The 23,627-nt window shown below is 40.5% G+C and overlaps 1 protein-coding gene across 2 annotated transcripts; it reads right to left on the reverse strand.

The window, feature by feature from the left end:
* Positions 1-9: 9 nt before the first annotated feature.
* LOC128748378 (vascular endothelial zinc finger 1-like) lies at positions 10-23,059 on the reverse strand. Of its 2 annotated transcripts, XM_053847080.1 has the most exons (6): positions 22,937-23,059; positions 14,731-15,512; positions 6,199-6,268; positions 5,947-6,109; positions 4,528-4,617; positions 10-3,124 (listed from the first exon to the last, which is right to left on the reverse strand). In XM_053847080.1, the coding sequence occupies exons 1-6, from the start codon at positions 22,967-22,969 to the stop codon at positions 2,757-2,759; spliced, it is 1,506 nt and encodes a 501-aa protein (XP_053703055.1). In that variant the 5' UTR covers positions 22,970-23,059; the 3' UTR covers positions 10-2,756. The 2 variants fall into 2 exon arrangements, with proteins under 2 accessions (XP_053703055.1, XP_053703056.1); XM_053847081.1 differs by lacking the exon at positions 4,528-4,617.
* Positions 23,060-23,627: the final 568 nt, after the last annotated feature.

Consider the following 23,627-nt stretch of genomic DNA (forward strand, 5'->3'; position numbering starts at 1 on the left):
AATCTGATAAGTTTTCTTTTATTTAGACAACCCAAATAAAAGGCACATAACATTGCGCATGTTTATGTAATAATTTGACAAACATACATTTAAAAAAATGTAGGAATGTTTGACCTTTCTGCTACTCAGAAAGCCTAGCTTCTCGTATATACAAAATTACCGTTGTTAATGTTCTAATACAAAAGATTTATAAAAAAAGGTTATTTTTTTATCTTTCACATCTATTGTAACTACTGTATTCTTGCAACTAAAATAGTTTATACAAAGATATACATTCAACTGCTTTCACAAGGGTCCTGGAATCCAACTGAAACCCAATTTGTATTTTTTTTTTGTCCGTAAAAATGAAGAGATGTTAAATTCCACAACAAATGTTTCAGTTTATCACATTATCAAATTTGGCAAACAGGCTAGCATAGTGTATCTACGTAAATGCATAAGAACAATGAAATAAAAGCTACACTAACATCTTTAAACAATAATCAGGGAGCAAAGACAGAACATGCATTTTGCATTTTCTTTTCAGCATCAACTGAAACAACACAAAGAGCTGCAACACTGTTGAGAGAAACATGGCATTCGATAAAAAAATAGCTCTTGCTCACCAGCTACAGTGTCATGCACGTTCGATCCTGTCCCCCTTACTTTCATGGTTACAACGTTCAAATCGCACTTGTCCAGCCACAACTGGATTTAGAAAGATACAGTATTGATGCAATCATACAGTCATTGAAGATAGATGGACGGCTAATTGGTTTCAAACTTCTGGTTCGGGTTGGATATGTTGCCAAATCGAGGAGCACCACAATCCTGGGAGATTCAGTAACAATTGAATGATTAGGTTAAAACTCATTGAAGCTGGACGTACACTGTTTCAGTTTCTCTTTCGCTGGTGCCGCATGATGGCCTTTGTCCTTCTGAGCCTTTTTTTTTTGCCGCTTTCGAAATACAGGGAACAACTACACATGGTGGCACCAGAGTAAGCTGGCTATAAAACTCCAAAAAAGTTGCCTGTTAATATCGATTCATCGTCGTCGTCGTCATCGCTGTCATACAGAAAAACGTTACAGTGTAAAAAAGACTTGCCTAAAAAAATCATTGCCAAACATAAGCATGAGCAAAAAGGTAAAACATTTTTCACAGACATCCACTTTTATGTGCGGGGGAACCTTGTTGGGTTCGTAACGTCAGATTGTGTTCTGTCAGTTTAATTTTGGGGTTAAATCGTGGCTGTGTGACGAGGTGATCTCCCAAATACTTGTAGCTAACAACCGTTTTTTTTCACCCCCCGAGAGGACGTAGTCCAGCCATGGAAGTACATAGCGCTGAGGGACACCCAGCCCGTATCTAAGTAAGTGCAGAAAGACCTCCTTTCAGCATTTCCCTTAAGGGGTCGGCATAGTAAATCCTCCTCTTTCACCGCACCCATCTGGCACAGGGAGTGGGCGCTACACCTGGACATTGGGTGCTTTTCTGGTGGAGGAAACATTCTAAGGCGGGTCAACGGCCAACAGGAGCGACCTCAAAGCCCATGAAAAAAATGCCACATTGAAGTATCGGTGAGCAGAACTGGCGTCGAAGGGCAGCGCTAACCGGGACATGGGTCAAGAGACTCCGACATGTTCCTGGAACTACAGAACTCCCGTTGTGAACATTTATCTCTAAAAATAATTAAAAAATAATGTGCGGTCAATTAAAATGGTACAGTGTATGTCCAGCTTGGTAAAGGAACCCACTGGTGAAGGAACTGCATTTTCGTTCCCAGGTGAAGGTTCATAGTGTTATTTTCGGGTCATTATTCACAATCCATTAAAGAAAAAAAAAAGCAAATACAGATAAACAACAAGCCACTGCCCAATAGCTTGCTCTTGCCTTTCCAGTTGTGGACACTAAATGGTGCCCCCAAAAAATAAGAAAAGGACTGACTTTGATCTTTGATAATACTGCTGCTCAGCTGTATGGTGGACACGCTTTCAGTGCAAAACTTATTCTGACTTCATGAAAAATAAAGACAACTACCCCCCAAAAGAAAAACAAAACATTTGAATCCATAAGAAAAAAACATCTTCAAAATCAAGAGGACACTTTTGAGGTTTCCGCTTGAGACACAAAAGCAAAGATTAAAAATGCAAACATGAAAATACATTACTATGTCAACTGTACAAGTTAGTTACTGTACCTCCAGAGCAAATCTACTATTTGAGAAGAGAAAAAAGCTATTGGTGAAAAAATAGTCTTCCATGCAAATGGAAGCTGCTGTCCCTTTTCCTATACTCGTATCCTAGAATATTAAATAGTGATTAGCAGGCTATGGTTTCTTTTAAAAATAACATAAAAAGCAACACCCAGAGGCTTTGGGAGAGAACTTGATAGAAAAAAAAAATATCACCAAAAAAGAGCAACGTAAAGTTATTGCTTTTGTCCATCTCTGGTCTCCCGTTTGCAGAAACACAATGAGCGTTTCTGGAGAAAACGTCGCCTCCGTTTCGTGGTACAAATCACAGTTTCATTATTCTAACGACTACACTAAGTCTGTTCCTGATTTCAAGATAAGTCCTACTGGATATCTACTCAAGTGTCCGGCAGCTGGTGCCAGTCACGTGACAAGAGCTGGGGAGCTTGTAGTGGTGGCGAAGCTCGTGAAAATACAGTATCCTCCAGGTTTGGTGAAGTAAACAAAGTCCAGGGAAGAAAGTGGGAGCGAGACTCGCTTCATTTTCCCTTTCTTTCTATCTGGTTCGCTACCACCTTTCTCATTACCAGGGTGGAGAGGAAGGCAAGACTTGGGACAGAAAAGGCATGCTGTCCACAGGCCGCATGGCAATGTTGAGTGGACCAGCGATATTCATTGGCATGGGGGTCGTGATGGCGACGGGGTGAGCGATATTCATGGGCGCGGTGGCTGGGATGTTGACTGAGGCGATGTTGACGGGCCCGGTGATTGTGACCGGGTGCTGGAGGCTCACTGGAGACGTGATGTTGACCGTGTTGGTGCTAATGTTCATTTGCGCTGCGATGGTGACGGCGTTGTTGTTGTTCATGTTGATCCGGTTCATCGCTGTAGTGATGGGGGCCGAGATGGTCACCGGGGTGGCCGAGGCAGAGTTGCACACATCGTTCGCATCTGGAGACAGGAAGAAAGAGTCAATTCACTTACTCAACACGCTGGTTTTATGATCTAGAAAATTGACTTTCCAAAATGCAAATGAATGGCACCAAGTAGTCTTCATTTTTCAGTAAATAAGGCCCACAACAATTTGAGATAATAGGCGTATGTTGGGATGTTCTGTTACCACTTTTTTTCTGTTCCCGACAGAGTTACTGAGCACTTGCTAGGATGAGTAATTCATAATATAATTGTAAATGATGATTATTATTTATTACTTGTTCAGCGCCTGTTCCCCAAACAACCATGACACCACTGCCACAGATTTCCCTTTAACATTTCAAGTTTAGCCAGAGCTAGCTCTGCATATGCTGCTACATAACACAGATGATCCTGGTACTGCCTGCTGGTTTATATATACAGTGTCTGGAGCCACCCGCGATAGTTGAAGCACCATAATAGAAGATAGTAGCAGCACAATAATGTAACCCTGGAATAGAGCCGGCATAGTGCAGATCAACAAATAAAATCAGTATCTGTAACTACTACCATCATTATTGAGCGTTTTCTTGAAATAAACACAAATAAAATCATGAAAACACAGTAGCTGGGGCGGGTCATTAAATCAGCTGGTCAAAGATGGCACATCTGCAAACTCATTGGGGCAGGTGCATGGGTGGATGTCTTTCACAGTAAAATGTGAATAAAGTTTTCTGTAAAGAATAAAGTTTTCCTGTCTGAATGACCCTTGGTGGTGTGCAGATTTGAGGTGGAGTGAATGCCTGCCACCCCTGCCGCATTAGAGAATGTATTTGTTTTATGAGAAGTAGCAAGAGTGACATCAGAGACTGTAGCCACCCTCATCTATGTAATATAGGGGACACTGTAGTAGTTATCGGGTGATATCATGAGTGAGTATATGACGAATATAGCAAAATAAGCCAGTATTGGTGCAAGGAACGATGCTGGTATCCGTATCAGGACATCCCTTTTGTATGCAAGTGAATGGGGCGCACAGCTCCTGGACTTTGACATACAAAGACCATGACTTAGGAAATACGGCACAAAGGAAAGGCAAAGTTTTTTAGAAGATTAAAAAAAAAAAACTATGGGTATATCTGCAGCTTTTAGTTACATGGTGCCCAAAATTAGAAATCAAACAATATATACCTCCATGTTGATTCTAGTGTAGGCTTTAAATAACCATCAACACACATCTACTGTGCAGTACATGAGTACTGAAGCCATATCAGCAAACTTCCCAGTGGTCTTGGGGGACAGCTTGGACAGAAAGGGTCATACTTAAACTAAACGTTTGAGACCAGGGGAGCATCAAGCTATAGTTTGAGTGTGCAGTCTCATCATTCTCAATATGGTCCATTCATATCATTGAGTACTCGGTACCAGAATGTTTTATTTACCTCTTCCACCAAACCCTCCATAGTGGTAACTTAACCCTGATGTGTCCAATCTGCTGTTCATGTTGTCATTTACGGAACTAGTCTTTTTACCTGCAGAGAGTGCGATAATCAAACACGCAAATTGTTAGACTGCACACACAATTGATGACTTCATCTGAGGGATCCTACTGACTACAAGATAATGGGATTCTAGTGACAACAGTGTACTGATGATCTACAACAAACTAGGGGGGATTGTGTGTATCTACATGCATTATGTAACCCATGTGTATAAAGGCTGAGGATAAAGTGGCACTGGTAGTTGAACCCACAGCCCAAGAAGCCAGAAAAAATTGTGACAAATTTAGAAGAAAAGGAAATGTGGATCTTTGGTACATTTCACAAAGAGTCATGAGAAAGTTTTCATGTTCCCAAGGCGGGACAAAGCAAGTTGTTGTATTCAAGATCAGTGCCTTTCAAAAGTATCCACTCTTTTGTTTCCTCCTTCATTCAGATTCCAAAAAAATACAGCAACGCTTCAATTTAAAAAATAAGACTGTGTAGTGACAAAGTTCAATTTAAACATACACAAATGGTGGCAATGCCTGGAACTGACAGTGTGGCAAACACTTCTGTCAGGCTTAAACACTGACACTAGCTCATCTTCATCTAAACACTATGACATGAGAAAAACCTGCACAAAAAAGCGTGCGACAGTTAAGTCATATATATGTATTGATATATTCAAATATCGTGATATTAATAAAAAATTCAGTACAACTAACATTGCCTTTGTGTACAGAGTTCCTGGTACACAACCATACAAGCAACAATGAAAAAAAAAACACCACCACCATTAATGCATGCTGTATAACATTATGCAAGTGCACCTATACTGTGTGTCATATCAGATTACTATATTTAGTAAGAGTACCATTGAACTTGAAGTGATATGAAGTGGGTGCATACTTAAGTAAGGTCTAGTTTAACTTTGCTGGCCATCAATTCTCCTCCAGGAACTTCTGTTGTCTTATATGCCAAGGTCTACTGCTCACTCAGTTTGAGTTTCAATATGCATCTGCCTCATATCACATGGTACAAGTGTAAAACAAATAGCACCATCTGCTGTCATTTTGTTGCAATGCTTTCTTCGACTCCAGAAAGTCAGATGATGTTTGCTTTTCATTTGCAAAGGTGAAATCTGGATGACCAAAAACATGGCCCCTCAGTCAGAACCAGGACTCACTCTAAAGATAATCCAGTCCGTCGGTGATGAGAATCCAGTTCAAGTCCAAGTCTTTATTTATTCAGGCTCCTTTCATTCACATTGATGTTTTGTCTAAAGGATTGAACACTTTCTCAAGGCACTGAACTACTTATGAAATGCATTGATGTGGCGATATGTGGTTGTGACTAGATCACCCAGTGAGGTGCGTGTACCTTTGTTACAGGCGTTGAAGTTGGTCTGTCCGTGGGTCTTTAGGTGACTGGTGATGTAGGCTGCGCTGAGCATCTTCCCACAAATGCTGCAAGTCACTTTGCCTTCATGTCGGATCATGTGGGAGCGGAGTCTGTCTTTGGTGGCAAAGGCAGAGGTGCAGGCCTGCAGGGGTCAGAGGTCAGTACAGTTAGTCACAAAAAAGGGGCCTTGTCATGAAGACAGGCGATGTGACAGTTGACTCAGACTCTTACCGTTACTTGACATTTAAATGGTCTCTCTGAAGAATGTACGTGTTTCACGTGGCAGCTCAAGTGGTCTGGTCTGAAAGAGAGAAACAAAACAAGATTTGAATGTCAAAAACAATGAAAGTGAGCCAAATCATGGCGTCTTATTTAGACAATGACACACATGAGTCAATGCAGGTGAGAAACTGTTGATCTACATTTGACTCCTGCATCATAGAATTTAATTTTACTGAACCAGACATGGGAAAAAACATTTTAAAAGGAGTTTAACATTTGATATGACGCAAAACCAAAGGGGAAAAAAGCCTGCTCATATTAAAAAGAAAAAAAAAGACATGAAAATGGTGAATACTGCAATGACAACAAGTCTATTTCAGCACAGGAAGACCCTTCTGTATGACATCAAAAAGAAGGGTTCCACATCATCTGTCTGCTTTCAGACAATTCTGTTTCTGAGAAAAGTGGGTGACTGTGAACCTACAACTGCAGTGTCTGGACACATACTGATGTGGTCCATTTGCTTTGATAATGAGGGGTGGGAACACACACATGCACGCGCAAGCCCGCACAACTAAAATTTCAGCCAATGGCAGTTAATTCTCCATGATCAATGGTGCGTGATTTGCTTTGGCCTACTTTCAAAAGCCCCACACTGCGAGGGGGAAAATTGTGTTTAATCACTTGTTTTCTGATAAATGATTGCTATTCCTCAACTTTCTTCGCAAGAATACAACAGAATATGCAAGATTCACTCCATTGGGGGAGGAGAGAAAAAAAAAAAGAAAATCAGCTGCGCAAGAAATTGCGGTTCAATGTGTAGTGTAGTAGAGTTACTACATATTCAACAGTAATTTAGTGATGACAAAAATAAATGAAATGGTACAAGATCTTGTGTCTTCCTCACCGTGCCAGAAGTCTTGCAAAAAACATAAACATGAACATACATATAAAGCCAGAAGACTACATACATCACCAAGTGCTACTCACGTTGGGTCAGGTTAGGATTAGAGAAATGATTTCAAGTTGCACAAACTTTCTTGAAAGTGAACACACACACGCTTATAAAAGCTTCAATGAATTCATCACATGCTTCCAAAATTGTAAAATAATTGTTGGGCTGAATTGTTTAAATAGAAAGCAATATAGGGATTTTTCTTACTTTCAATTGCTGTGTACTATATTAAGTTCCAAGTCTATCCAACAGACAACAGGTGTTACATTTCCACTTGGCAGTGCCCGCCATGTGGCCTCCAACTCAGAGTAGAAGCTGAAAGTAACATGCAGCACAAGCTCGTAAAGCACAAGCTCGTATCAGCCTGCAGTGCTGATAAATATATCAATTTATTCATCAATAACTACAGTTTTCAATGTATTCATGAATGAATATTTCATTTCTGGATGTCAAACCCTCGGAGTCAAACTGTGACGGTTTCTCAGTTGATAGCATACATTATTGCGTCTTCAACTGCCACAAATTGAGGCAGGCCACCTTGTTTCAGGAATGTTTGAGGCTCTTGAAACTTGTCTAAATCACAATACAGAACATGTTTTTTCACAGCAATTACTCTGTCTCTCTCTCTCTTACAAGTAAAAAACATTTAAAAGCTTTACTCTACATTGTGATCATAATGAGAAGAAACTGCCTGTTGCGTTGAAGTACTACTTGACTGTTATTGTTCACTATAGTGTGATAATGATACAAAACACTGAGCGTTCTTTTATTGAACCATCATTTCTCTTATTTCATGAAAAATGTATATCAACAAATCTAGAACGTTCAATTAACATATGCAGTCAAACAGACTGAGGCAGCGTCATGGCATGGGAAGCAATGTCACGAATCAACCCGTATGTCGGAAGCTGAGGCAGAGGTGAGATCATCTCAGTATACGAGCAGTTCCTGTAAGGATAAGTGGAGAAGAAATGATCATTAAAAAGCTACCTGGATATGATTACATTTTCCCCCCTAACTTGGCAGATTGTAAATGTGATTTTAAGATACACCAGATGTTTGATGTTAAGTAAGAAAATGAGGGACGAGAGTTCGCTGTTGTACATTGTGATCATTCAAGTCAAGTATTAAGATAAGAAAAATATGTAAATGTACTCAGATCCTTTAAGCACTGAAGAACCATTTCAAATCCGAAGTAGCATTGCAATAGAACAGACTCAACATTTTATCTCAGAACGAGGAGGATTATGTAAATTTGAAATATTCAATTACTGCCAACATCCTACTGATAGACTGTGCAACACGTACATCTTTCAGTTGTCGTAACAGAGGCCTCCACTTGGTGATGATAGACTGTTCAAAATAAATAAAATAAACTTGAAATGTTTGTTTTTTTAATGTACACTTTAGCCCATCATTGACCTCAAGCTAACATCACACATTTGTTTAAAAGTGAAATTAGCACAGATGCTGACATTAAACCTACCAGCAACAAACATGGATCTGGAAAGGCACATTTCTTACCTTGAAATTACTGGACAACATTCCATACATGAAGCTTTTCTTCTTTAGAGGCCATACGACTTGAGACAAACTTGTTCTGCTAGTTCGGGGTAAGGGATGCACCAATACCGGGTATCGGTCCGATACTGGGCTTGAGTACCACTTTATGGCAACGGGCAGTTTTTGTCAGTTTGACAATTTTGTAAAATTAGTCTTTTTACTGGTGTGAAACTTGGTGAGAAATACTGAGGAATGTTGTTCAAATAATGATATTTACAAAAAAAAAACTGAAGGCAACTATGTGTAACAGTGTAAATATTAAAATGCATGTACCTGGCAATGGAAGTGAGACAGCTTAACGGAGGTGTGCATCTACAGTCATTTGTCCGAAGAAAAGAGCTCATCACCCGCAACAGTTCTTCTGGGGACATTGTCCCTTCAAAGATCACACAACTAAATGTAGCCAGTAATGTCAGACTCCCACACCCTTCCTCTTCCTCCTTTGTCTTCTGGCATTTCCCATGACGGGTTGCCACAGCAAGTGGGCCTCCTCTACCTGAAGCTATCTTGATCATCTTATCCTGGCAATGAACCACAAGGTTTGCCGCCCGCTTCCTTCACCTGGCTCCTCGCATCTCCTCTGCATATGTCCAAACCACCAGAGTCTAGCCTCATTATCTTTACCTCCAAACTGTTTTTTACAAGAGCTGGCTCTGCAGATATCATCAGTTCTTGTTCTTCCTAGTCACTCCAAAAGAAAACCTGAGCAGCTTCACCTCTGCCACTTCTAACTCTACTTCTTGTTTTTTTTTTTTTGTGCCCAAGGCACTGCCTCTAAACTTTCATGAGTCATATCATGAAGTGATCAATGATGACTTTTAATAAAATGTTTACACTCTGAATTTACATTTAAGTTGGCGCAGAATTGAGGTACATGAATTCAACGGTTTTGTGAAGGTGAGGGCCGAAGCTGGGTGTTTGACTAAACTCTGGCACACTTATATTTGGTTTTCTTGGCCTTTTTAAGTTATTCACTTATGCTGTCAAAGTTCAGCATTCATAAACACTCCTCGGCTCAGATCTCTCTCTGTCAGCCTGTTAGTTCCAGTGAAGCTGAATCATGCTACAAGTGAGTCAGGGTTACAACAGTGGCAGCTGCTCCCTTGCCGGAAAGAGTCATGCTGCTGGATGGCTTTTTTTTTTTTTTTTTTTTTTGCTGCTTCCATACTAATGAGAGGAATCGAGGGGATTTTTCTCAGAGGTGCCCTGAACCGGAATCTTTTTTTTTCTAATCCCAAAAGGGGGAGGGGCGCAGACTCCAGACAGTGGCAGTGACTCGGTTATTCAGTCCCTGTTCTCACTTTCCGGTATGCTGATGCATCCTTGTCCAGCGTCACAGTATTGGAGGAACGCCCAAAACTGCCCGGCGCAGCACACTGATAATGTTACAGCTTGGCAAGCATTTGCAGCTAATGTTTTCCTGCTGCTGGTGTGAAACCTTCCCTCTGTGCTGATTCATGCAACCTTTAAAATATAGGATTTTGAAAGACGAACACAAGCTCTTTAACTATTTATTGCCAGTTGTAGCCAAGTTGACCTGAGCGTGGTTGCATGGTTCAGTGAATTCCCAGGGGAAAGGGGACGCTGTGACAAGGTAGCGGGAAGCGCAAAGTGACAAGTGACGCCTCCCCCTTCTTTGATACTCCACTACCACTGGTGCTCCCCCATGTGTGACTGTTTTAACATGTGCTTCAGATGGCGTGTGCGTGTGATGCGGGGGTGGGGGGGAGATGTTGGATCTGAGGGGGTCCTATTGCATGTAAACTACTCTGTTGCAGGGCTGCTGAATAGGCAGAGGATTGACATCATTTCTTGAGATTTACGACTGCACATAATATACAGCAGCAGCTAAAGCCGTCACATGGTTGCCGGGCAGCCCATAATTTATGTTTTACATCCAACACAGACTGTTAGACTAAAAACTTTGAAAGAGTATTTTGGAGCCACATTAAGCCAAACAAACAGACCAAATGATGTTTTCAGACACACCCAAATATATATATATATATATATATATATATATATATATATAAAAGCGATTTGTTAGAAAATCTGAATCGATTTTTCCCATTACAATTAATGGAAAATGAAATAATGCGTGCCAAGCCTTAAAATAGGCTTTTGTAGGAGTGAATGTAGAGTGTCTGCTGTCAGTGCGCTGTTCGTCTGTGTGGCCGCTGCATGTGGGAGGGGTTGCCGAGTGAGTGAGGTCTCTCCAGAAGTGAAGAGGTGCCCGGTGCGTGTCCAGCTCTGAATGTGCGCTTCTGTGCAGTTTGGCTGTGACAAAGTCATAAACCAAGTAAAGCTCTGTCCGAGACTCGCCTCATCCCTGTCCCAGCTCCAGCCCACAACAGGACATCAAACCCTGGAGTGCGCGCTCCAGCCTCGGAGGTGTGGAGAGCGAGCACCTCCCCTGTGACACTCTACCACGGTCCAGTGCGGAGACAGGAAAGGTTTTACACCTCAACATGAAGAGTAAACAGTAAATGTAGCTAACGGGACACGCCTGCATACAGAGGCTGTGTTATACACAGTAAAGCGCATTGTGGGCCAGCTGATCGGTCTGCGCGTGTTATGTTTTTTCCAGCTTTTTCGGGGGCGTTCGAGTTCCAGATTTTCGTTCGAAATCCGAAGCAAAAAAAAAAATCTTGAAAATTTTGTTCAAACTCCAATTTGTTCGAAGTCTGGGACGTTTTTAAACCGAGGTACCACTGTATATGTGTGTACATTGTTAAACCTTAATTTATTATGGGTGTGCAATTAGAAAAACTGACATGTGATGCTGTAGGTCGATCAGTTGCCAAGTCCCAGACACATCAAGAGACCAACTTTTCTCACAGATCAAATATTTAAGCCTGTCCACTTCATTGTGGAGACAGGTTCATCCCTCTAACTAATTTACTCAGCTATTGATCGGGGGGACGGCTGAAGTCATTTGTGTATGATAAGACTGATAAAGCCATTTGCCCCCATACCAGCTTTAGTATGAGGCATTTAATGTTGTTATTGCTTTGGAAGGGGATCAGGAGCTTAATAACTGTTATCTGGGAAGAAAGACATAAAGTACCCTAAACTTATGGCATCAGTGTTTTACAACCATGTGCGTCCATTTAGTTAAAAAAATATGTCTGCACAACCCTACATGATTTGCTTGGATGTCACAAAGCGTGTTCAAGTGACCTGGTAAGAACCAAGGGGGAAAAGTCATGGATGAATAAAACTGTGAACCAAGGACAAGCATTGTCACCAATCCTACCCCTTTTGCTGATAAGAGACCCCTAAACACGCTCAATTTAAAGGAAGCAATGAATGAAAAGTTAGACAAGCGGTTACTGCACGGTTTCAAATATAGCAGCTGAGAGATGGCGTAAAAAACACGAATAATAAATGAACAATTGAATCATCAGTTTCGGCTAAAAAAAAGAAAACAGTCTTGTTTAAATGAGTCTGTAATTGTATGACTGAAAGTAAATACGATACTCACAGATGGTCCAGCCGAACCAACTCACAACCACACATGCACCCTAGATCTTAAACTCCGTCACGAAAAAGAAACCCTGAATTCAATCAATCAATGACCACCTCTGCATTCAAAATCCCCCCACGTTCATGAAAAAAAAAAAAAAACTAAACAAAACATTGCCTTCAACAAAAAGGAACACTTGAAGGAGAAGATTTAATACATGAAAAGGTGAATAGTTTGACCAAGCGTCACAGCCAACACAAAGTGTGTGGGGCTTCACATGGTTTCGCCCTCACAAGATCGCATTTAAAAACAGCAATACAAAAACTCACCATGACAGAAGTCAGTTTTATTTATTTTCTAAATAAGCTGGTTCAATTAAGCCGCTTTAAATGCCTAAGTCAAGGCATTTGTGTTTCAGCAGGTTTTACAGTGAAGAGGTTAACCTGGACTGTTATAGTCATGATATTGTACCTGTTGAAGAAGAAGAAGAGACTTGATGATTAATTTAAAAAAGGTATTTCATTTAATGAATTAATTTAGGTGTTTTAGTTGAAGTTAAATATACATATGTTCGATGACATACAGTATTCTAAAAAAAGTGTGTATTTGAATGTTTCTTTTGTAGATGAAAGAGAAATATACATGATCAAAACATCTACCTTAAGGATGTGTAAATGTAAACAAGACAAGCGTATCATAAATAATGGCCACTTGAACATAAAAGACTATCAAATGAAAATGTTCATAGGTCTCTGTGTGCTATATTTAAATGTGATTTACTCAGTTTGTGCCTGGAATGCTGGTCTCAGAATGTGAAATGAGATTTTGTCTGCCCTCCCACTAGTCAAAATTGGTTCCCAGTGGCACACTTCCTGTTTACAATAGCCTTTAACTTGAGTGAAAGCATGTGAAGAAAGTGTTACACAATTTGACAGGACGATTGCAAGCTCGCTAGACAAAAGTAAATGAGCTTTGCTGGCAGGCATGCGCTTTTTTTTCCAAAAGAATCATCATAGAAACATTTTAAAAGTCCACTTTCAGTGGCCTAATGGCAGAATAGGATCAACTATTATCCAAATAAGAACTTGCACGGATTGCACAAATGCTTAGCAGACCTCACACAGACTTGCTGCACCAACTCCTAAACTATATCAGGAATGTGCAAAGATATTTGATACAGTAAAGGTACCCGCTCCTGAAATCTGTCGTCAGCCCTAAACTTCCAGAGTAATATTAACTCCATGTGACGAGTAATTACTACTGCATAAAGAATCAACATCTTTACAAAACCTATACCAAACAAAAAGCATTTTTCCTGGCTGGATAATGGTGCAAAGAGTATACGGTACTACTTCTATTGCACATGTAGAAGATCATGCTGTTCATGTTCATTAGTTAAATACAATGAGAATCCTCCAATACAGTGTTCACATGAGTTATAAAAGTAGACATAAGGAAAAAACCCTTAAGCAAACATGTTGATGACACCGGATGAACTGATCATAAGGGGACAATTTCCAACTAATATTAGCAGGGCAAGAGACTGACTTGACTTGATGTACCTGCAACAGCAGTGACAGCTGCTTGTTGGAGTTGTTCTGAAAAGCAATGATTATATGGAAGTGGATAAGTGCATAAAAACAATCGCTCAAACTGAGACAGCTGTGAATAAACCAAGGGTTCCTTGTCTCATTCCACAAAATGGAACAAATCTCTGGGGAGATTGCAAGTAGAGAAGTTTCATAATCAAAAGTATGACTCCTTCTCTGAAGGATCTCACGAAAATGACTAAATATATTTGAAATGTGAATATGAATCAGATGATGATGATCCGCTTGCGCTGGCAGAGTGCTTGAGAAAAAGCCTGTGTGACAGGTGAACTGAAACACGAAGAAACAAATGGATCACAAAGACATTAACTGGTATTACAGCAAATGTTTGGCTGTTAATGTACTGCATGATACAGTACTGAGGAAAAAAAATGTTTACATTCTTACCTCTAGATTTCAGTTTTCTATTTCATTTGTTTGCAGTTTTGGCATGACTTAAGGTATGGCCTGCTTCACAGGCCATATTTATTCAACTTTATTTGTCACATACATAGAGCTAACTTGTATAAAACATGTAGCGAAGTGAAGTTGTGGATGCTCTGCTTTATTGTGCTTGGGTGTATGTTATTGTATATCACACAAGAAAACTATCTTTTCGATGAGAATGACTGCGGGTTAAGTAATGTGAAATATCGGGATACGAGTTACCTTGAAGGCCTTGTATCAGGATACACATGTAACGCAACACACATCGAATCGTGAGGTTGTTGGAAATAACCAGCCCTACGTATGTGGTAGCCATACCCGACCAAGTTTAAGGTGACCACCACAATAATATTTCTGAGGGCTTTCACAACCAAAGTTGCCCCAGACTGGATGATTCATCTCAAGGCAAAAAAACTGGTTCGACATTGGCTACAGAAACATGTAAAGCATCTGCTCAAGCAATAAAAATATTACAAAATGGCATGTCATCCAAAAATGTGGGACAATAAAAAGGATCTTACCTGGAGAAGCCTTTCCCACAAACAGAACACACATAGGGCTTGTGAACGCCACCGTCATGAGAGCGAACGTGGTAGGTCATTCTGTCCTTCCGTTTAAAGCGCTGCTGGCATATCGGGCACTCGAAGGGCTTTTCATCTGAATGGGACAGCTTGTGGCGGTTCAGATGGTAGACATCACGGAAGGCCTTCCCACACATCTCGCACCCATGGTTTTTCTTCACAGGCTTGGGGGGCTTTTTGGGGATGTTTTGCTGCTGCATGTTTCCCATTGCGGATGATGTCATGATACTTGTCCCTGAGGATACAGAAGTCGTCGCTGTGGAGAGGATACCAGCTACTGTGGAGATATAAGACTGTTGGCCATTGTTCTCGCGTGGCATGGTGGAGATCATGGGCACCATAGTGGGGGCCGTCTGGGCGGTCTTCTTTGGCCGTGACACCATTTTAATGCCGGTGTGGCTGGACTCATGGCGTCTTAGGTGGTAGCTGTCCCGGAAGGCTTTGTTGCAATAACCACATACGAATGGCGTTTTGCCTTTGTGTTCCTTCTTGATGACGGGCACCGGTGGCCTTGCGCCTCCGCCGCTGGCCACATTGTCTTTGAGAAGTTCGGCAGCGCTGGAAGGATTCTTCTGGTCTATTTGGATGGGCAAAAGTGGCTTTTGGTCTATTTGGATGGGTAAGATAGGCTTCTGGTCAATTTGCTCAGTTCCTGCATTAAGAAGAGGCAGCAGGCTGTTCTGGGCCACCTGGTGTTGGTGGTGGAGGGCTTCATTGGCCTGCTGGAGAAGCACACAAACACACATGAGTGGAGGGAGCTAAATAAAAGCTACCACGGAGTCTTACATGGTGTTCTTCAACGACAGGACACAGCTTAAACAACAGTAAAAATTAATTGCTCGTGGTAATAGTGTTGAATCAAATTAGATTCACATTCATTCATCTTCAAATGCACATTCCCCAATAAGAAAAAGAAACTATTGTACAAGAGCAAGAATACAATTCATTTTGCAAAAGTCTGACTAGTTGAACAATATTTTATATATTCTCTCATTGCATAAGTAAATGGAATTTTAATTAGAAATGATATTTGTATGAAAGATTAGATTAACGTTATTCTTCCACATTGCATTCCTAACTGTTTAACTGAATAGTGGCTCTTACTTGCAGTGCATCACTGTCATTACTTCAAAGGGTGTAACACGGTGATTCGAAAAACAGTTATTGGAATGAGAAATACATTTTTACAGCAAAAAAAGTAGATGATTTTTGAGTTGACCTTGAGTCACAGTGCGGGACAGTCTGTAGAGAAGTATACGGGTCACAAACAAGACAAAACGTGAATTCAAGTGACACAGCATCCTCCTGGGTATTTGGCCTCACCCACACTATAGTCCTGAAACACTGGATGCAAATCGATTACGACTGCTGCCTAAACACCAGTGAGAGTGACAGGAAGCAATTTAGAGCAGCAAAAACTATGGAGGGTACGTTTGGTTATTGGATTATAAATGAGAAAAAGTTTTGAGATAGCATTTTGCTTCCCCTACAACACCTTTGGGATTTTTGGAAGGGACACAGTCTGAGACTGAAGCGGTGTAATGCTGATTTCCTCCATCTACCCAAACTCAACGGACAAGGGCACAAATATAATACATAACACTAAATGCAACAAAGTGCACAGGGCATGTTCCTGAGAAAGATGAAAACCAGTGTTGTAAGTGCTTTGCAGCTCTAGATGTAAACCGCTAAAAAGGGGAATAATGTGATTCAATGATCCTATTTTAATCCATTTTTTTATCAATCAAAATGCTTTTATTAAACATGACATGACACATCAGGAAATTCCAGACTAGATGCATCTCAGCAGACTTTGTTGTTAAAATTAATCTGTGCACTAGAATATTTTGTGTATACTCAAACTATGTAGCCACATTTTTGAGCAAAGCCCACAAGACCCTTAAATGTCTTGGATGGTATTTCACAAGGGTGACAGTTCAGGTATTTACTGTGTCCATCTGTACGGCACGGTGAGGTGAAAAGATCACCTTATGAAATCTTTTAACATAGACCAAGTGTGGAGAAAGAATAGCTGTTACAGCAATGTTCTTCTGCAAAAACATATACAACACAGACCACTACTACTGTCCATTCGCAGCGAAGGAGGTGGTGTCAGGGAGAGGAGAATGCCTAAGTGAGGCACTGAGAGAAATTTCTCACATAACTGAAGGTTTATGGTGCATTTTGGTGCAAGGAAATTACATACATGTCTAAGAAAAGTGCATAGTAAAGGACCTTGTTTTCACTCACGATTGTCTGAATCAGACAGTCAAATTTCAGACATTAATACTGGAAATAAAACAGGAGTTTATTGTAAAATTGTGACAATTGTAAAAAATAAAAATATGAACACTATTGTTTAAATGGAAACGTCTTTTTAGCTAGTTTGAATAAATAAGTAATGATAGCATATCGTCATAGCAGCTAACACAAAATAATAAGTTTCCCTGCTGACAGCAAAGTGAAGCCCCGTTTATGCTCCCTCTACGTACGAAGATGTACCTGTCCTTTTCAAACAATGTTACCGGATCTAATCACGTACTTTGATGCATTCTTTATGGCTGGTATCACTAATATACCCAAACTGAAATGAACCCCATTCGCACCTGGATCCGTATGAAACTTTGAGCATGAGACACACTGACAGGACATTTTGCCGATTTCCTCAAAACACGCATTCCTCCGGTCTGTAGTAAACTCAAGGTGAGAAACACAACCACCTGCACCACAGGCATCCGGAAGAGATTCTCCAACTGGATGTAAATAATTTATTTTGCAGTAATCAGACATCGCACACTAAACTGTGTTGTCAGCCACCAGCAGGAAAGGCCACAGTGAAATGCTTGACCTTTCCCTTTGAGGTTCAATCATCCATCGAAGAAGGCCAGCCAAGAAAAAGGAGTTGCAAGAGAGGAGGCAGGGGACAAAAAAAGAAAAATGAGCCACACAATGTCCTCCTTATGCCATCTAGTCTATTGTGAAAACACAAATCTGAGCAGTGATGCACTAGGGCCTCAGCAGGGGTGCTTTGTATGCTCATCTTCATTGATTTGGTTCATCTATTCATGAGACAGGGACATTGTTTATCCACACACCGCGCAGCTAAACTAGCCGCCATTCTGCCCAACGCAGTCGGACCTGGGAACTGGTGGTGAATGCCACCAAGCCAGACCAATCCATTTGTCTAAACACCTGCTCGCACTTGCCACCTTCCAGGATTAGTCCTCGTCAACATCATGCCAATGCTAGCTTGTCCACTGGCACACCAGGGGTGAGAAGCAAGGAGGGCTTTATGTTTGGGTGAGGAGGGGGCTCTTTGTGAGTCTTGTGAAGAGCAGACAGGCCGCTGCAGACAGCCCGGCCCCTATACAGAGGTGCAGGGCCTGTAAGCTGCTGTGCCTTCATGCAGCTCTGACCACTTTGACACAAATGCGCTCTGACAACTGAGGCTGCTTGCTCATAAATAACATCAAAATGGAGGGAGTGTCCCGATGGCTCCACGGGCCACTGTAGGCTCACGCTCTGAGTCAGATTATGCACTGTCTTTCCTCAATCTTTTGTGTCACACTCTGCAGCTGCTTGCTGTAATCCTGGTTTATACAATGCAAAAACTATAATTGGCAACAAGAAGAAACTGATTGTGGGAGTGGAGATACAACTGGTGAGAGAAAAACCATTGTCCTTCAGCAGTTTACAGTTTCTCTTTGGGTTGCCATCCAATAGACAAGAACTACAAAAAAAAACGTGGTTAGGCACATTATTTGGAGTTTGCAGCCATCGTAATTGACTAAAGTGAACGAAAACGATCCATTGCCGCTCTTCACACCACACACATCACCTCTGACCCTTTAGCCCAATTACTTTTACAGAGCATTATATTGTTGTCAGATGCAACTTCCGGTGAGGAATTAAAATGATTTGTTGCCAAAACTACCACATAGTTTCAACAGTCGAAAGGTCTGGAATGAAATGCCTCATGAGGGAAAAATGCAGATGAACAAAGTATACAAAATTCAGCGAGGAGAATTGGCCTCAAAAGAAAACAAAAAGAGGTATTCATTAAACCTACTAGCTACAGCGACATCATTGGAGTACAACACACAAAATAATTGTGTCGACAAGACATATGTAACTGATTTTTAAAAAATGAATGAAACGAGGGATGATGATGACTTCTCAGAAAGTGCTTTACAAAATCAAATGACTCTTCACAAGGACTTGTATCCATAATAGAATTACATTTGTGTGTCCTGTGTTCACAAATGAATCATGTGGTCAAAAGTACGACAAATTATCAAACAGTGGATGACAGTAATCTAATCTCAAATCTATACATTATGCCATTAAAGAGTCTGAAAAGGTCTGGTTTGTTTATCAAAGAATGCAGACTGACTCTTCTATAGCATTGAAAAAAAAGAATGCATAACAATGGCGATTGGACAAGTATGTGAAACAGCAAAATCAGAGCAATAAATAAAATCAACTGTTAGTACAGAAACTTTTCTTGTGGTCTCCTCCCAGCAGTGTGTCCAAAGGAAGGCGGCCCATATGTACCATATTAGATTACCAGATATTAGATGACCAAAACAGGTGTGCATATACCCAGAAATGTGGCAGCTCTAGTCCAAGTTCCTGGCAGATGGAAAAACTACAAAAAAACTACTAATTGATTCAAAGAAATAATTCACAAATTAAACAGTTGATCAATGAAAGGGGAATACATTTAGTCACCGTCTTTGCTGATACATCTGTCTATTGTCACTTTATGGAGACCAGTTAAAGTACGTGGACATGGCTTTTATAAGCATGACTCTTGAGGTCAGTGGCATTTCAGTTCACCACGTTTGTTGATAATGACAATAATGCAGCAATATATGGCGGCCTCTGTTATGTAATAGCAATAAACTACAGGAGTATGGCTAATCAAGAAAAATCCTTTACTGAGAACACAAGTACTGATAGGAATTACTGCCAATATATTACCAAAATTTTCAATTTAGCATCAAGCCATGAACTTGAAGCTCAACACAAGAATACCCCACTTTTGAAAAAACAACGAGTATCAAGGACAACAAAGTGAAAATAATAATGCACCTGACCTTTGGAACATCATAGATTATTCAAGTAGGATTCAAATATTTGCACAGCAAAGTGTGTTAGAGATGTAATATTCAGTTTTTGTCAAACACTAAACCAGAAGTGTGTGTTGGTGTAACACAGACCAAAATGTTGCCAATCAAATAGAATCAAATAGACCTTGCACACCAGATAGAACAGACAAAAGCCAACATTACTAGATGTACTGACTCCCCCCGCAATTAGATACATTACAAGTTGTATTGTCTTTGATTGTGCACAAGTAGATAAGCAAAAGTATATGGTCATAGAGCTAGAGATATGTGGGCATCAAAAAAGAAGAAAAATGTCTTCCGTGTTAGATATTTGGTTGGCTATCATGGCATTTTAAGCCTTTGATAGTGGCGTGGCATGACATGAGCAGCTCCTGGAATTCAACAGCATTTCAGAACACAACCTCATCTGACTGTGTGGTTCACTAAATATAAGGATGAGGTGGACATACACAAAAATAAAGCATTAGAAATCATGACCAACAGACCATCCAGGCAGTTTGAAGCTGGGGTTGCTCATCTTGAAGTCAGGAGCTTTAAATATAACTACACACAGATTTACATAAGACTGTGCGAAGTACATAATACATGCAGGGTTTTTGGCTGAACGCCAGATACCGCAACAACAAATCACACCGTCCATCTGCCTGTTTCTATCAAGGAAGAACAGTGATGCAAGGAATAGCCGGACCGTTTAACAGCTGAGGGAAATGAAAAGACGCATGATCAACTCGGCAATGGATGAAGACAGATGTAGACAGAATAGTTCCACTTAATCAGGGTTTGCACTTTTTGAGTATCAGTAAATCTAGCCATGTATGAGCAATCTTAGGCTGTATTATCTTGATTTTCCCACTCCGTTCCTAATTTTATAGGTTAATAATCCAACAGAATCTTTGAAATATCCTTTCAACTCATGATCCAGTCATTCATAAATCTGAAGCGTTCCCTCAGTCGGAAAGGGGATGCGATGTCTGTTGATTGAAAAAGACACCAACATTATTGAGCCTCATTCAACATTGAGATGCTGTCAACATCCCTGGATTATGACAAGAAACTTTCTTAAAAGGGCATTTATATCCTCCTTTTCTGCTGAATGACAGATTAGTCTTGATAATGTGTACTATAACAGAAAATAAATTACACTGTTGGGAATGAAAAAAAAAAAATTTTCAGGAATAGTAAATTTACAGCTGTGTAAACATATACAGCAGCATTCCAGCTAAAGGGTATTTAAAAAAAACATAATATTAACTATTTTGGATGACATAATATAGGCTTATTCCAGTCAGTCCATTTCCCAAATTGCCTTCCAATATTACCTGTTTGTTAGACAAATATTTCCCTTGGAATATTTCATCAGAAAAAGTATGTACTATGAGGTAGACTGCTACTAAAACCACTATATGAAAGAGCAGTCAATAGTAACAGCCACACAATGCATTTTAAGTAAGACTTAACATAAGACAGAAGTTGAGGTCTTAAGGTGATGTCCGGCTTGAGAGGAGTGAAATATGTCACACCATAAGATACTACAAGATCTGAATAAATGACATGCCTAACCACACATGAAACGTGACACAAAAACAACCGCAACATCAGCAGTAGGAACTACAGGACCATTTCAGGTTGACAACTTGCTAAGGCCACAAATCCAACACCTCAAAAACAGCTATTAGCTAGCTTCTAGCTGAGTTAGTAAATCAGAGACACGAACAAAATATCATTTAATTTTCATGATATATTCGTCCATGGTTAGGCCAGAGTGGAATGCCTCATAACTTCTTGAACAGGTGGTCAGCTAATGGGGATGTAAATGTTTCATTTGAAAAGCTAATGTTTGGAATTCTTGGCTAATTAAGACTTAAGAGGGAAATGGCAGGTAAATTCGGATTTGAGCAAGAACTTGAAATGCAGCCCACAGTTTATAAATAGAAAGGATGATGACAAAACCCTAACTTACACACACACAAAGCAATATTCAGGATTTGAATAGCGACAACTAGTATATTTAGCGGCAGAGATAGTCAATAATTCAGATTGAAAAGCCTTGTTTACGCTACGTGCAGAAGGAAATCTGAACAGCTTGACATGAGCTTCGAGTTGAATAGTTAGGAGCATGGCAAAACGAAGAAATCATGCTACATGGCTAAACCACCGCTGGTTATTTTGTTTACCAGCAACACACAGATCTATCCTCCGTTAGGCCACAGTCGTCAGATTTCCATTTAAAACACAGCCCCATTTTGAAATCGTAGCAGGAGTCAGTCACACAAACGACAGGATTCACTTTCAGTGTGGGCAAAAGCGCGTAGATCGTCGATGCTAATTTCAAACCTGCTACTTGGGAGCTAGTGTTAGCTAATGTTATGTTGCATAGTTTGCGTTCCTTTCCACGGTGGTCAGCAAAATAAAAAGCCACTAAATCAAGAGGGATCGCCATCCACTACACTGCGGCGTTACTTTGCTAAATCATCACGACACATTCGCTGGATTAAGTCAGCGAGTGTGGTCGGGATAGCATAAACATGTGCAGGGGGAAAGTTGACCACGGACAAGATTTTTTTAAAACTTCACTTTTTTTCTTGATTAAACCACCGATCGTGCAAAAAACAGAATACTATTCGCCACGGCGTTACATCTCATTATCATACAGCGTCCGATCAAAGGCTCTCTCCAGTCCAGTGGCAAAAAAACAGGTCTGGCTCGATTGTAACGGTCCTGCATGTTTTTCTTTCTTCGAGTTAGCGAACAAACTTTAAGCAATCATCAAGAGTCGTCGATTCGGTCAAGGAAACCATCCGAAACGTGCATTGCAGAATAAACAAGGCGCGTTTTTCCCAAGTAGTGATTTTTTTTGTTCTAGCGTCATTCCCCAGTCTCACAGCTGGACGCCTGCATTCATACATCATTGTTTTCTCACCCGTTTAAAAACTCCACGAATATATGTTAGATGTATTTTTACTTTGTTCTTAGTCAATGTTTGGATTCTCGTGTCCTAAAAAGGCCAAACTTACTTGAAAGAGAAACGTACTCCAGCTCGGCTCCATTTCCACACTTACTAATTCTGTAGAAGCCTACAACAAAGCAACCAAACATGGCAGCTCAAACAACTTCCGATAACCTCACGGGACATACCACTGTGCCCGAAATGTAGGGGTGGAACAATTCATTTAGATTCTTGATTAAAGAATTGTTATTATGACCTGTTTTATTAAAATACAATAAAAGAATAATTACTATTTGAAAGGACCGTATAGTGGAATTAGTCGCCAAACATCGACTATTTCAGACATATTTCACGCTTTCAACTTTCAAGAATACCCTTACAGTTGGTTCTTCCCTCATTCTGCGAGCGCATTTCTTGTTGTCGAGGCATGTGGTTGTTATATAGATAGGTTTCAATGGTATTCCCCTGAAAAGATTGAATTCCTAAAAAAAAGTTTATTTCGAGTGTGTCGTGTGCGTTTATGTGACGGTTCAACAGAATCCCACTTCCGGCTCTCCAGAGTACGCCTGGTGAATTTTAGCGGGAACAATCCCGCGAACACAGCAGTTCAATTTCATTCATAGGAAGGAGGTGAATGGGAAAGGAAGACTGTAAACTACATGTATCGCCTCTAGTGGATCAGGCATATAACAGATTCATCGCTTATCTGTGGATGTCGCTTTAAAAGCAATTACGCATTGCTCATCCAAGTGCAACAG

This window comes from Synchiropus splendidus, chromosome 17 (genome assembly GCF_027744825.2).
Source record: "Synchiropus splendidus isolate RoL2022-P1 chromosome 17, RoL_Sspl_1.0, whole genome shotgun sequence".
Taxonomy (NCBI): domain Eukaryota; kingdom Metazoa; phylum Chordata; class Actinopteri; order Syngnathiformes; family Callionymidae; genus Synchiropus; species Synchiropus splendidus.